The 12,906-nt window shown below is 44.6% G+C and overlaps 1 protein-coding gene across 1 annotated transcript; it reads right to left on the minus strand.

Annotated features, from left to right (window-relative positions):
• Positions 1-169: 169 nt before the first annotated feature.
• Positions 170-12,287, minus strand: Mrps25 (mitochondrial ribosomal protein S25). Its single transcript, XM_031382614.1, has 4 exons — positions 12,080-12,287; positions 6,027-6,133; positions 1,603-1,690; positions 170-1,164 (listed from the first exon to the last, which is right to left on the minus strand). Exons 1-4 carry the CDS (start codon positions 12,211-12,213, stop codon positions 978-980), a joined length of 516 nt encoding a protein of 171 aa, XP_031238474.1. The 5' UTR covers positions 12,214-12,287; the 3' UTR covers positions 170-977.
• Positions 12,288-12,906: the final 619 nt, after the last annotated feature.

A 12,906-nucleotide genomic window follows, 5' to 3' on the forward strand; every position in this document is an offset into this window, starting at 1 on the left:
CCCTACCTGGTCTGCTGCAAAATCACCAACCAGAACTGCAGAGATAAGGATTCCAGTTGTACTGCCTCCCTGAGGCCCCTGCCCTAGGGGCCAGGAGAATGGGAGTGACCCAGGTATGTGTAGGGGAGGGCAGGTGCCCTGTTCTGTTGCATCTGAAGAGCCTTGGGCATTTTTAACAACCACTACTTTATTTTGCCTCATAAACTCATACCTATATGGCCAGATGCCAAGGGGTCTGTAGTAAACATAAGTGACCCTGGAAGGTTCTACTGTCCACTGAAGGATGAAGTCTACATAGCTAAAATGACACTGATAACTGGAATAATAACTAGAAAGGCATCCAGAAGTATCTGTCTGTCTGTCTCTCTAACCTAGTAAGCAAGAACTGGGAATCAAATTACCACCCTGGTGGCATCTTCACTCTCAAAGCCAGAAAAATCCCTGCTACAGTTAACACAATGCCACTGGCACTCCTCCACCCACATGGACTTTACAGCAAGGAAGTGGACAAGAGATTTGGTGACTTCAGCTCATATCTGCTGAGCTGAAAGTCCAGGCCTGAACTGATCCTACTGCCCAAGGTCTCGTTAAGAACATCCACTCTCCCAGCTACATTTTGTTCACCAGTAGCAGTAGCCCTCAACAGCTTCCAGAGTAGAAACTGGAGGAAGATTAAGTGAAAGAAGCAGGGCCAGTTACAAGACTGAGACAGTCACTGACAAACTTTCTTGCACCTTCTCATCCCAAGCTCTGATATAGATGGTCTATACCAGCAAGACCAGACTTACTATGCATAGGAAGACTAAATCTTTTATTGACATGTTCAGCAACTAGCAATCCTGGCCTTCATCCCATGTTCTTTAAATAGATGTGCAAGCTGGCCTTTCCATTGCAGAGTTCCATCATTTATGGTACCAATGTAGTCCATTTCTACCAGTCAGATGCCACCAGTCCATCCCAGATGGCCTTGCTTAGACCTAAGTACTGGCTTTCAGAGCAGCTTTGTACTTCCCTGTCATCTCCTTGGGTAAGGGCACCAGGCCAGGGCAGGGCACCTGACCCTCTACTTCGCACATGCACTCCCGCAGGCAGTACTTCCGGGGGCCAAAGTTGCCTGGATGAAAACGCTGCAGCCTCTCCAGCTCCTCCTCCCTGAGGGTCTCCCTGTCAAGGAACACACAGAGTAGCAAAACATGATCAGGGGCTCCAGGGGAAAGGCACTGGGAAGCAGACCACAGGGATGGGGGTAAAGGAGCCTGTGTCTTGAGAGACTTTCTTGGCTTCGCATCCTTCCTATTCTTCCTCATTAAAGGAGCAGAAAAGAAACTGGGAACCAAGTCTAAGCTTTATGCATCCCGTTAGCTGCATGCATGTCAAGGCAGGGGTAACCCTTGTTCACTGTCACAGCAAGAAAGTGGACAAGAGATTGAGTGACTTTAGCTCATATCTGCTGATAGGAAGGCCAGGCCTGAACTGATCCTCCTGCCCAAGGTCTCGTTACTAACTGGGGCTGGAGAACCTTCCTCTCCGTACATATCCCCTTCACTCTCACATTTTTGGGGGGCTGAGTTTTGCTCCTGTCAGGTCAACCCAGCAACTCACTCTTTCTTGCCCAAGATTTTCTTTATGTGTTCCATGATCTCCTTATTACTCTTCATCTCCACGTCTACCAGGACTTGCTCCCCAGAATCTGCAAACAAGAGGCACAAGGGCAGGAGAGCTGAGGACTCACGCATACTTCTCAGCCTCAAAAGGCTGGGACTGCCAAGATGTGGCATACCTGTGGCCTTGTAAGGTAGAATGATTGACAAGTCAAGACCGTCACGGTCTCCAACTTGCTTTTAGTAGTAGAATTCAATATTTTTTTAAATATCTAGATTATGTATATATGCGCAGGTGTACAAATGCATTAGGTACCTGAGGAGTCCAGAAGAGAGCCCTCCCCCCAGGAGCTGGAATTACAGGCAACTATAACCTATAGCTATCTATAACCACAAGAGACATGCTGAATACCAGACATACCACCAAATGGGACAGAACCAAATAAACCCTTCTATTTATGGGCAACTGTTTTCAGCAAAGACGGCAAGAAAATTAAACTTAAGCTTTTTTATCAAACACTGGAACTGGCTACCCACATGCAAATAAACATTAGGAAAAAATTAAAATGGACCAAAGACATAAAGCTATTACTATGTGTATTCATATGTAAAGGACAGAGTAAATCTGTGGCATTGTTCACTGTCTCCTCGTGCCAAGTCCTTTATACGTGTATATGTATATATAACACAAACACACTCTAGCTAAAATCTTTAATAAAGCTTACAGAAGAATGTAGCTCATTAGACAGTGCTTGCCCTGCACATGGAGGCACTGGGTGCAGCCCTAGCACAGCAAAACAGAAACAACAACAACAACAACAACACTACAAGAGAAAATCCCAATGGTCTTACCAAGGAGCAGATTTTTTCAGGCATGATATTTAAAGTGTGATCATAAAAAAAAAGTCAGTAACTTGAATTTAAAATTCCTTACTTTCTGTTATAGGAAACACTGTAAGCCAAAAAGAGGAAGAAAACTTAGAATGCATATATATCTGATTAAGGATTTTCATCAGAATATTTATGAATTCACAACTCTGGAAGATATCTGACTAAATGTTTGAGATAGTTTGCCACTTTAAAAATTAAAAAATATAACAGTTAATGACACATTAAAATAATCAATATTACTAATTAAGAAAATACAATATTGCAGTGGCTAAAACTTTTAAGAGCAGACAACAGAAGGCCCTCATAAAGAGGCTCATTAACTCAAGTGTAAACACTGGAGGTGCACAACACTGCCTAGATGAGTGAACTGAGACAAAAGGAAACTGCCAAGATTAGGGAAGGAGAATCATGCTTTGTTTGCAGATGGTGTGCCTGTAAGTAAAATATCTTAAGCAATCAATAAAATTACCAGAACTGATGTCAAACGTAAATACAAAAACCAACTACCACCAAACCACAAGAAAATAAAATGTTCAAGATACTAAAAGAATCTTCAGGACTATAAAGGTGGTTTATAATTCAATGTGACCAAACCACAACCAGCTTTTTCTAGAACCTAGCAAACATCATCAAGTTTCTATAATAACAAACACTCAGCAGGCCAAGGCAAGAGAATACAAATTTAGGCTAGCCTGTGGATCAACACAAAAGAACAAACAAACAAAAAACCCAGCAAAGGACTAGAATAACTTGAGGAGGGGGGACAAAGTTGGCACCCAACTTAAAGCTATGCTACAAAGATTAATGAAACTAAAGAAATTATGTAATAAAGTATGTAAAGAAGTTATATAATTGTGTATGGTAAAATACACAATTGGGGTCTGTTGAGATCACTCAGTAGGTAAGGGCACTTGCTTTCCAGAAGCAGGGATACAGTTCCAGGGAATCAAGTGCCCTCTTCTGACCTCCTCCAGGGTATGGGCATGCATGTGGTGCACATACGTACACACACAGGTAAAACACTCATACACATAAAATAACTTTTAAACAGCACACTACTGACATTTTAACCAAAACAACTCAGTGGTTTTACTAATATATACATCCTGTTGCCCACTCGCAGTCACTATCCCCACTCCTGGCTATCACTTCAATGCTTTGAAAGTTACCTCTTACTGGGCGGTAGTGGCGCACGCCTTTAATCCCAGCACTTGGGAGACAGAGGCAGGCGGATTTCTGAGTTCGAGGCCAGCCTGGTCTATAGAGTGAGTTCCAGGACAGCCGGGGCTATACAGAGAAACCCTGTCTTGAAAAAAAGAAAACACACACACACAAAAACGAAAGTTACCTCTTTTGGAAATTTACTGCTTTACCAGATTGAAGTAGGCATAAATACTTCAGTCTTTCACCACAGCACAGAGAGAACACATTGTTCTCCATCATTATCATTGATTTTGGACAATACTAAGAAAATCTAATAAGGAAAAGTACAGCATGTGTGTTCAGTAGCTGGATATTCTCAATGCAGAAAACAAAACTCAGTTTCAACTCTGCCTTTAGTAGATAGGAAAGAACTCAAAAAGTGTATCCATAGAGTGGAGAGGGGGCTCTCCCAGCACGCATAAAACAAGAGAGTCACGACACACCTTTAATCCTAGTTCCAAGAGGGGTAGAAATGAGGATTGCTAGGGCTTGGCTTCCAGCCTAGCTAAAAACACAAGCCCCTGTTCATGGAGAAGACCCTACCTTAAAGGAATAGGCAGAGTGATAGAGGAAGACATCCAAAACCCTCTTCTGACCTCCATATGTGCACACAGGCACTTGTGCCAGCACAAAAAATTATACGAATTTTAATAAATATATCTCAGGCTGGAAAGATAGCTTAGCACTCAGCACTCTGGTAGAGGACCTGGCTTTGATCCCCAGCATCCATACTACAACTCAAAAACACCCTGCATGCGTCCGATACACATACATTCAGGCAAACAAACCCACATCTGAAGTACCGCTGGGCAGTGGTGGCGCACGCCTTTAATCCCAGCACTTGGGAGGCAGAGGCAGGAGGATTTCTAGTTCAAGGCCAGCCTGATCTACAGAGTGAGTTCCAGGACAGCCAGGGCAACACAGAGAAACCCTGTCTCGAAAAACCAAAATAAATAAATAGATAAATAAATAAATATCTAAAGGATCACAGGAGTATAACATCTAATTATACTCCACTAAGGAAAAATGAGAGTGGCTTTGGAGTAAGCAAAGGCAGCACAGGCAGGCCACAAATCTACTAAACCAGAAAAAAGTGGATGACCCAGAATTGATACAAATTAAGAAAGTTACCATATAGTCACTGTCTCACACAGAACTGTTCTTAGAACACTGAGCACAAGAACGTAAGACAGTGCACACTGGCTCCTAAAAGATGCTGCTGGAACTGAAAAGTGACTTTGCAGATGTACTAAACTGAAGATGAACTCAAGAGTTACTTTGAAAATGCCTGAGGGCACCTGCAAGTAGGACATCTAGGAGGTGACTAAGATTGGCTGAGGTCATGAAGGTGAATCCCAGGATGGCAGCAATGACTATGTGACAGGGAGAGATGTTACCAGCTTGCTTTCTGGTCAAGTTACACCCTCTACCCTGTTGTCATACAGGAAGAACATGTTTAGATGTGGTCATGCACCTCTTCTGTTTTCTGTGGCTGTTTATGCCTGCTACAGAACCAAAACTCAGTGCTGTGTCACCATCTACAGCTCTTTTCACTCAGATTCCCTTTCCCAAGGTGTGGGTCCTGCCACTTTCACTGGCATCCTCGAATCTCCCTTTCAAGGTCTCAGCGCTTTAAACCTCATGCACAGCCCATCAGCAGGTGACTGCATGAGCTGAGAGACTGACATAGTGGAAGATGCTCAGCTGCAACAAATCAACAGAAGCTCAGGTCCTCCAGGCTGGGCACCCTAACACTCAAGAAGCTGAAGCAAGAACCCAAGAGTTTGAGGTCAGCAATATAATGAAAGCCTGTGCTGCCCCTCAGTGACATTTCATATGTACAGCACACACAGTGTGCTTTCTGTGGCACTTTCTACCTATTATCCATGAACCAGAAATGCTAGTGCCTAGCATCAGAACAAGCAAGTAGGGCACCCACAAGACATGGTTGGGAGCAGAAAGAAGACTGTGATCAGCACTGAGGGGTACTAGGTTCCTGAGGGCCAAGTCCAGGCCTAGAGGATATTTGGTTTGGGGGTTTTGCAGCGCTTTTCCACTGAGCTATAGGCATACATCTCCAGCAAAGGATCTCTGTTTTCATTCTGTAAGCTCACAGGGAAAGAATGAAGACACAGTAGCACAGAGCAGCAAAGGAATGTGGGTAAACTGGACCACATGATAGGCAGAGGACAACTAGAGATGAGCTGAAGAAAGACAGGTGAAGGAGCCGGGTCTAGATCTCAGCAGCCACTGGGTAACTAGCAAGGGAAGCTAAGGCCATAGCTACTTACAGCTGGAAAGGGACAGGCAGTTCTTCCAAGCCTCACTTACCTAGATAGAACCGCAGGAAGGGTGATGGTGTCATGTTCTTAAACAGCATGATCTGTACCCAAGGATTCTTATACTGGATCTGAGGGATGTTGAAAAACACGAATTTCCTACAAAAAGCAAGAAATGAACCCATGTAACAGCTCTCTAGAAATGAACCCATGTGCATCTCCATGTCTGAGGCCAATAAACTCCAGATCTCCAATTCTAGCTTTGTTGACTGCAACTTACTTCTTTCTCTTTTTTTTTTTTTTATTTTAGATATTTTCTTTATTTACATGCGAATTTCTCCTTTCCCAGTTTCCCCTCCAAAAAACAAAAAAACAAACAAAAACAAACCCCTGTTGCCTCCCCCCTCCCCATGCCTGCCACCCCGCCCTCTCCCACTTTCTGGCCCTGGCATTCCCCTACACTGGGGCACAGAACCTTCACAGGGCCGAGGTCCTCTCCTCCTATTGATGATCGATTTTGCAATCCTCTACCATACACATGCTGCTTGAACAATCAGACCCCTCTATGTGCAGTCCTTGGTTGGTGGTTGAGACCCTGGGAGCTCCGAGGGTACTAGTTAGTTCATGTTGTTGTTCATCCTAAGGGGCTACAAACCCCTAAGCTCCATTGGTCTTTTCTCTAATTCCTTCACTGGGGACCCTGCACTCAGTTCGATGGATGGCTGTGAGCCTCTATATCTGTTCTCCTTGGCAGGTAGCCCAAGATTCTGGCATCTCCAATATCTTGGAGTCTACAATGTAATCTAGGCTCTACTTTTACAGCTTCATACAGTGGGCTCTCAGACACTCCATGCAGGAATTGTCCTCCCAAATGCCTAGCCTCAGCATCTCTCCTTAGCTATGGAGGAAGGTTCCATAACCCCTTCCTGTATCCTTGACTAAATCTAGAACCAGGTGACTGAAGCTGTCAAGTACTTCTGCTTGCTTAGGCTGAAACTTGCTCCGTCCAAGACTTGCATTTGCATAAGTTTTAACTGGTTAAAAGTTTCTAAGCAGAAGAAATCCATCAGGCTTGTTCCTTTCACAGAAATTGTTGCAGGATTAGCAGAGTGGTATCCTGACTTAAGGGTCAAGTAGTAACTCCTTTATTCCATTTACCATCAGGCCTTCCTTTAAACTTTTTACCTCCGTGAGCATAGGATTTGGCTCCATCATTACATTTCCTGGTGCTCTCTTTCTCTTCAAGTTGTACAATTTGTATTTCTCTTTGCCTGCCCTGTCCCTTTTCTTTGTAGATCTGCAAAACCACACAACAAAGTCAATACTATGCTGTCTTGAAATCTCCTCTGCCAATGCCATCAATACAAACCACTTCCAAGATAGCTTCTGGAAGATCTTTTGGACAAGGGCAAAAAAGCAGCCACATTCTTTGCCAAAATATCACAATGGTCCCTAGGCCAGCTGCTAATATTCTTTTTCCCTCTGAACATCTTGAGCTGAGCTCCACAATCCACATTGCCCTCATTATCACTGTCTTCCATGTTCCTCCTAGGATGGCTCAGTAAGCCTCACTAGTGTTTGAATGCATTTCTAAGTCCAAAATTCCAGTCTTCCATATTCCTTCAACACATGGTAATATGTCCAGTCCTTGGTACCTACTTCTGTTTTAGTTACTGATCTATTGATGTGAGAAGACATCAGGACTAAGGAAATTTTATAAAAAGAAAGCATTTAATTAGGGATTTGTTTATAGTTCAAAGAGTTAGTCCATTATCATCATGTAGGGGAGTTGGTGACAGGCAAGCAGACATAGTGCTGGAGTAACACACTTCCTCCAACGGGGCCATATCTCCTAATCCTTCTAATCCTCAAACAGTACCACTCTTTGGTGACTAAGCATTCAAACATATGAACCTATGGGGGTACTCTCATTCAAACCACCATACCATGTGACAGCTTTCTAGAAATGAACCCATGTAAATTTATAAGAGTTTTCTCCCTGAAATTCTGTGCCTGCCTTTTCCATGGAGAAAGTCTGGGAATTAACAAAGATTAGAAGAGGAATCTGCCTCCAAAAAGGTGAGGAAAAACAGGCATAGAAGACTGGTGTGTCCCCAACACTTGCACTTCTGTAAGTATCAGGACTCAAGTCTGGTCACTGAGGAAGACAAACCAATGTGCCCTCACAGAGTTCCTCAGCACCAAGTCCAGAGTCCTGTGCACACAGGGCTGCATCTCCATATGTGCAGAGGACATGTCACTGAACGGCTCCTTAGAGAGCACTGTGTAGAAGGAATGGCAATGGTACAGGAGTGTTATACTATAGACATGAAAGAAAACCTCGAATCGTAGAAGACTGAAATCAGATAATTTTGAATACACTAAAATATTCACATGGCAAAAATGTCAAAAACCAAATTCAGCATCTGCTGAGTAGGTGGGGTCACACATCTATAATCCCAGACTCCAGTGCTGAGTAGGTGGGGTCACACATCTATAATCCCAGACTCCAGTGCTGAGTAGGTGGGGTCACACATCTATAATCCCAGACTCCAGTGCCTGAGGCAAACAGACAGCACTCAAGGCCAGCCTGGGCTACATAAGGCTCAAACAAATAAATATTGACATTTGCCAAACTATAAGGAAAATATTGGCCCGGCGGTGGTGGCGCACGCCTTTAATCCCAGCACTTGGGAGGCAGAGGCAGGCAGATTTCTGAGTTCGAGGCCAGCCTGGTCTACAGAGTGAGTTCCAGGACAGCCAGGACTACACAGAGAAACCCTGTCTCGAAAAACCAAAAAAAAAAAAAAAAAAAAAAAAAAAAAAGAAAAAGAAAAAGCAAAAGAAAAATATCTGTTAAACATTAAAACGTGCTAATTCTGCTAGAATAGCATAGTACACATCTCTGTAAAACTGATTCTGAGCTATAGGAGAGTGGGTTAACTGCTTTATCCTGTCTAGCAGTCAGTTTATGACAAGAAGCTTTAAAGCTAGCTTTAAAACTAACTTCATTCCCCTTTTTAGAGATCTCAGCACCTGAATGAGCCAAATGGAACAGAAGGTAAAGATGTTGAGGTTCATGCTGAGGTATTCAGATCAGCATGGTGTGTTAGGAGAACCCTGGCTAAATAAATGATGACCCCAACTGCAGAGCCACCTTCCCAGCATGCACAAGGCCCAGGATTCCATCTCAGAACCACAAAACAATAAAGCATACATGACTGTCCACAACATGGAGCAAATCTAGGCCAATCCTGGCTCTGGATACTGTTTCCTCACCACCTTGATTTCATCAGCTGTAAGGACTACCTGGCTGTCTGGCTTCACAATGGGTTCAAAAGGCTGGCAGGAAGTACCAGTGACAGGTACAAGGCAGCTCTTTCTCTTTTTTTTTTTTTTTTGTTTTTTTGTTGTTTTGTTTTTTTGTTTTTGTTTTGTTTTGTTTTGAGACAGGGTTTCTCTGTGTAGCCCTGGCTATCCTGGATCTCACTCTGTAAACCGGGCTGGCCTCGAACTCAGAAATCCACCTGCCTCTGCCTCCCACACCCACTGACAAGGTTCTGGATCCACGGAACACAAGGTTGGCTTTCTATTTCTAGTCAAATGACCCAAGGCAAGGACCAGTTCTTTACCTAAATGATTATGCCAAGAGGTTCCTACACCACTAGTCCAGATTGAAGCATCTAAAATAATTTCAGGGATGAAATTGAGTCAACGGAAAGCCTGCTGGAAACCACTTGAGACACTACCACAACTGGGACAGATTCTGCAATTAAACAAAGTGCCAAAAATGAAATGATTAGACACAAGTAAACACAAGGATTTGTTAAAGCCAAGAAGGAAAATTAATCATACATTCCCCTTTGGCTTAAAGTCACAGAAAATGAGTATTCGCAGTGTTTAAATTATCAGAGAATTCATGTTCTGGCTGTTCAGAATTGACCCTCTAGGGAGGGCAGGCTGAACAGAATGCAGATGTGGGTACAAGTGGCTACGGCCATGAGAACCACACTCCACTTTCAGGAGGGTCTAAAAAATCAAAGGGGTGCTAGTGAGATGGCTCAGTCACTAAGGTGCTTATTACACACACAAGACAACCAGAGTTTGAGCCCCAGAATCCACTAAAAAAAAAAAAAATCAAACCAACAAAAAAACAGGTTGGGGGTTATAGAGATGGTTCAGTGGTTAAGAGGACTTTGTGCTTTTGCAGAGGACCCAGGTTCAGTTCCCAGCACTCATATGGTGGCTTACAACTATCTGTAGCTACAGTTCCAGGGAATCTGACTCCCCCTTCTGACTTTCATGGACACCAGGCACCCATATGGTACACATACAGACATGGAGGTAAAACACTCACATATAAATTTTTACAAAGCAAGGCAGGTGTGGTAGCACACATCTTTAAACTCAGTAGTCAGGAAGTAGAGATAAGCAAGAAGATCTGTTGTGAGCTGGAAGCTAGCTAGCCTGGTTTATACAAGAGTTCCAGGCCAGCTAAGGACACATAGTAAGACCCTATCTCAATTAAAACTTAAGGAAGATTTTATTTGAGGCTGGAGAAATGGCCCACCAATTAAGAGGGCTTACTATTCTTCCAGAGGACCTGAGTTCAGTTCCCAGTACCCACATCAGGTGCCTCACAACCACTTGTAACTCCAGTTCCAGAGGATCCAACACCCTCTGGATTCATGGGCACCTTCACACATATGGTGTGAATAAACTCTCATGGTATACAACATACACACACACACACATATACACACAGATAAAAATAAATCTAAAAATAAGTAAAAAGGCCAGGTGTGGTGGCAGTTTGCTTGCTGGCTCCAAGCTTACTGGCCAGCCTAGCTGAATCCATGAAGCCCAGGTCGAGAGACCCTATTTCAAAAAGAAAACAAGTCTGTCACAGTTCCTTAGAAACATGTTCTTTGGTTTAATGCTGATGTACACACACACACACACACACACACACGGAGGGGGGAGTAAGAGAGAGAGGGATGGAGAGAGAGATAGGGAGGGAGGAGGGAGGGAGAGGGAAGAGAGAAAGAGAGAGGGGGGTGGGAAAGAGAGAGACCTTTAATTACATCAACACAAAACTTGAAAAGGTGCAAGAGAGAGATGGATGGGTGGGTTGTGGGGGGAAGAGACCTTTAGGTGATTATCAACACAGAACCTGAAAAGGTAAAATTCCTGTTTCTGGGGAGGAAACACTGCCCTGAGAACTCCACAGCACATCACCCAAAAGCTTGAAGTCAGAACTTACTGTCAGCAAGTTTCTGTGTCTTCCCATACCAAAGCACAGAGCCTTGTGCAAACAAACCAGATACAGATGCGCCTGCTAGACCAAATGAGCATCAAGGTCAGTACCTGCTGCACTCTGCCAGGCACTTTATTCTCCAGCACCCCGACGCCACTACCAACATCTAAGAAAAATGCGGTCAGAAGTTGAGAGAACTGATGTGATCCCAAGGTCACACAACTAGTTAAGGAAGAGGCCTCTGCACAAACTCCTGACAAGAGGGGAGTAGAGCCTAAACCCTCTGGTCCACTGAGAGGCTTCCTCACTCCAGCAGATCCCAGGCTAGCAAATTCTAGGTCTTGGGGGTCAGCTTGACCCGAGAAAATGGCTAGGAGGCAGCTTCTGGCTCTCCAGAAGTCAAGGCCTTTGCCACAGGGACCACTCTCCACCTTGAATTACTTTCTTCTCTTTCTGATCTCTTCCACAAACCCACTCCTATCTACAGTCATGTCTCTCCCGTACTGTTGGAAATCCCAGTACCGAACCCGGCGTTTTGGGTGCTCAAAAAATGTTCAGTAAGTTCTGAAAGGTCCAAGGCATTGTTCAGAGATGATAAACAGGTCAATGAAACCTTTCATTCGTCAACTGTCCTAAGCAGCAGCAAGTCATGCTGTGTACAGGTGCGGAAACCTACCACTCCGCTCCCAACGCGTTTCCCGCGCCACAGCCTCGCTCAAGCTGCCAGCCTTCCAACCGCAACCCGTCCCTCCGGTGGAGTGGCGCTCGGGTTTCTATCGGGATCAGTCGGGATGGCCTCCACCGCCTCAGCTTCTCACTGAACCCCGCGGGCTGTGACCCACACTGACCTGGCGCCTTCGCCCAGTTCCCCATGCGTGTTGTAGTTCACAGTCATGACCTTCACCGACTCCTTGAATACCACATCCCCGCGACCCAGGTACTGCAGCGTACGGCGGATCGGGAAGCGGCCTTTCATAGGCATGGCGAAGACAGGAACTCCTCAAGCCGCCGACTAGCGCGGCTCCAGGAATCTCGGGAGGCGCTTCCCGGCGGGCAGCGCGGTCGCGGTGCAGCCTGGGACTCGTAGTTTTAGCCCGGGCTCGCCGCGTTGGGAGTCAACCGGTCGTTTTACCCTCTCAGAAACCAAAGTGTCTTCCCCTAAGATCTCCAGTTTTGAAATGAAGAGCTCGATGGAGAAAGTCGCTATTGATTCAAAGGAAAAACTGATTTGCAAAGGAGGAAAGAGTGGCTTGCTCTGGCGCGTCGGGGTTTGTTCTAAAGGACTCTGCTTAGAGGAGGGATCTTTCTCTTTCGCTTGTGAAGAGTGGTTGTGACAGACTTGGCAAGTCAACAACCAACATGTCACTCTGTGCTGTAATTTTTTTTAGGATTTATTTTTACCTTATTGTTTTGCTTGTGTGTTATTGTGCACCACATGCCCGCAGTGCCCGCAGAGGCTGGAAGAGGGCGTTGGATTCCCTGAAATTGCCCTTACAGAGAGTTGTGAGCTGCCATGTGGGAGCTAGGGAAAATTGAACCCCGGGACCTCTACAAGAGCAGCAAATGAATTTAACTGATGAGCCTTTTTCCAGTCCCTGTTTATGAGTGAAATTAAATTTTTTTTTGTTTTTGTTTTTTGCCCGGCTACCTTCATATCTTAAACTACATAATTACA

The sequence above is a fragment of the Mastomys coucha genome, unplaced genomic scaffold, assembly GCF_008632895.1.
Source record: "Mastomys coucha isolate ucsf_1 unplaced genomic scaffold, UCSF_Mcou_1 pScaffold20, whole genome shotgun sequence".
In the NCBI taxonomy this organism is placed as follows: Eukaryota; Metazoa; Chordata; class Mammalia; order Rodentia; family Muridae; genus Mastomys; species Mastomys coucha.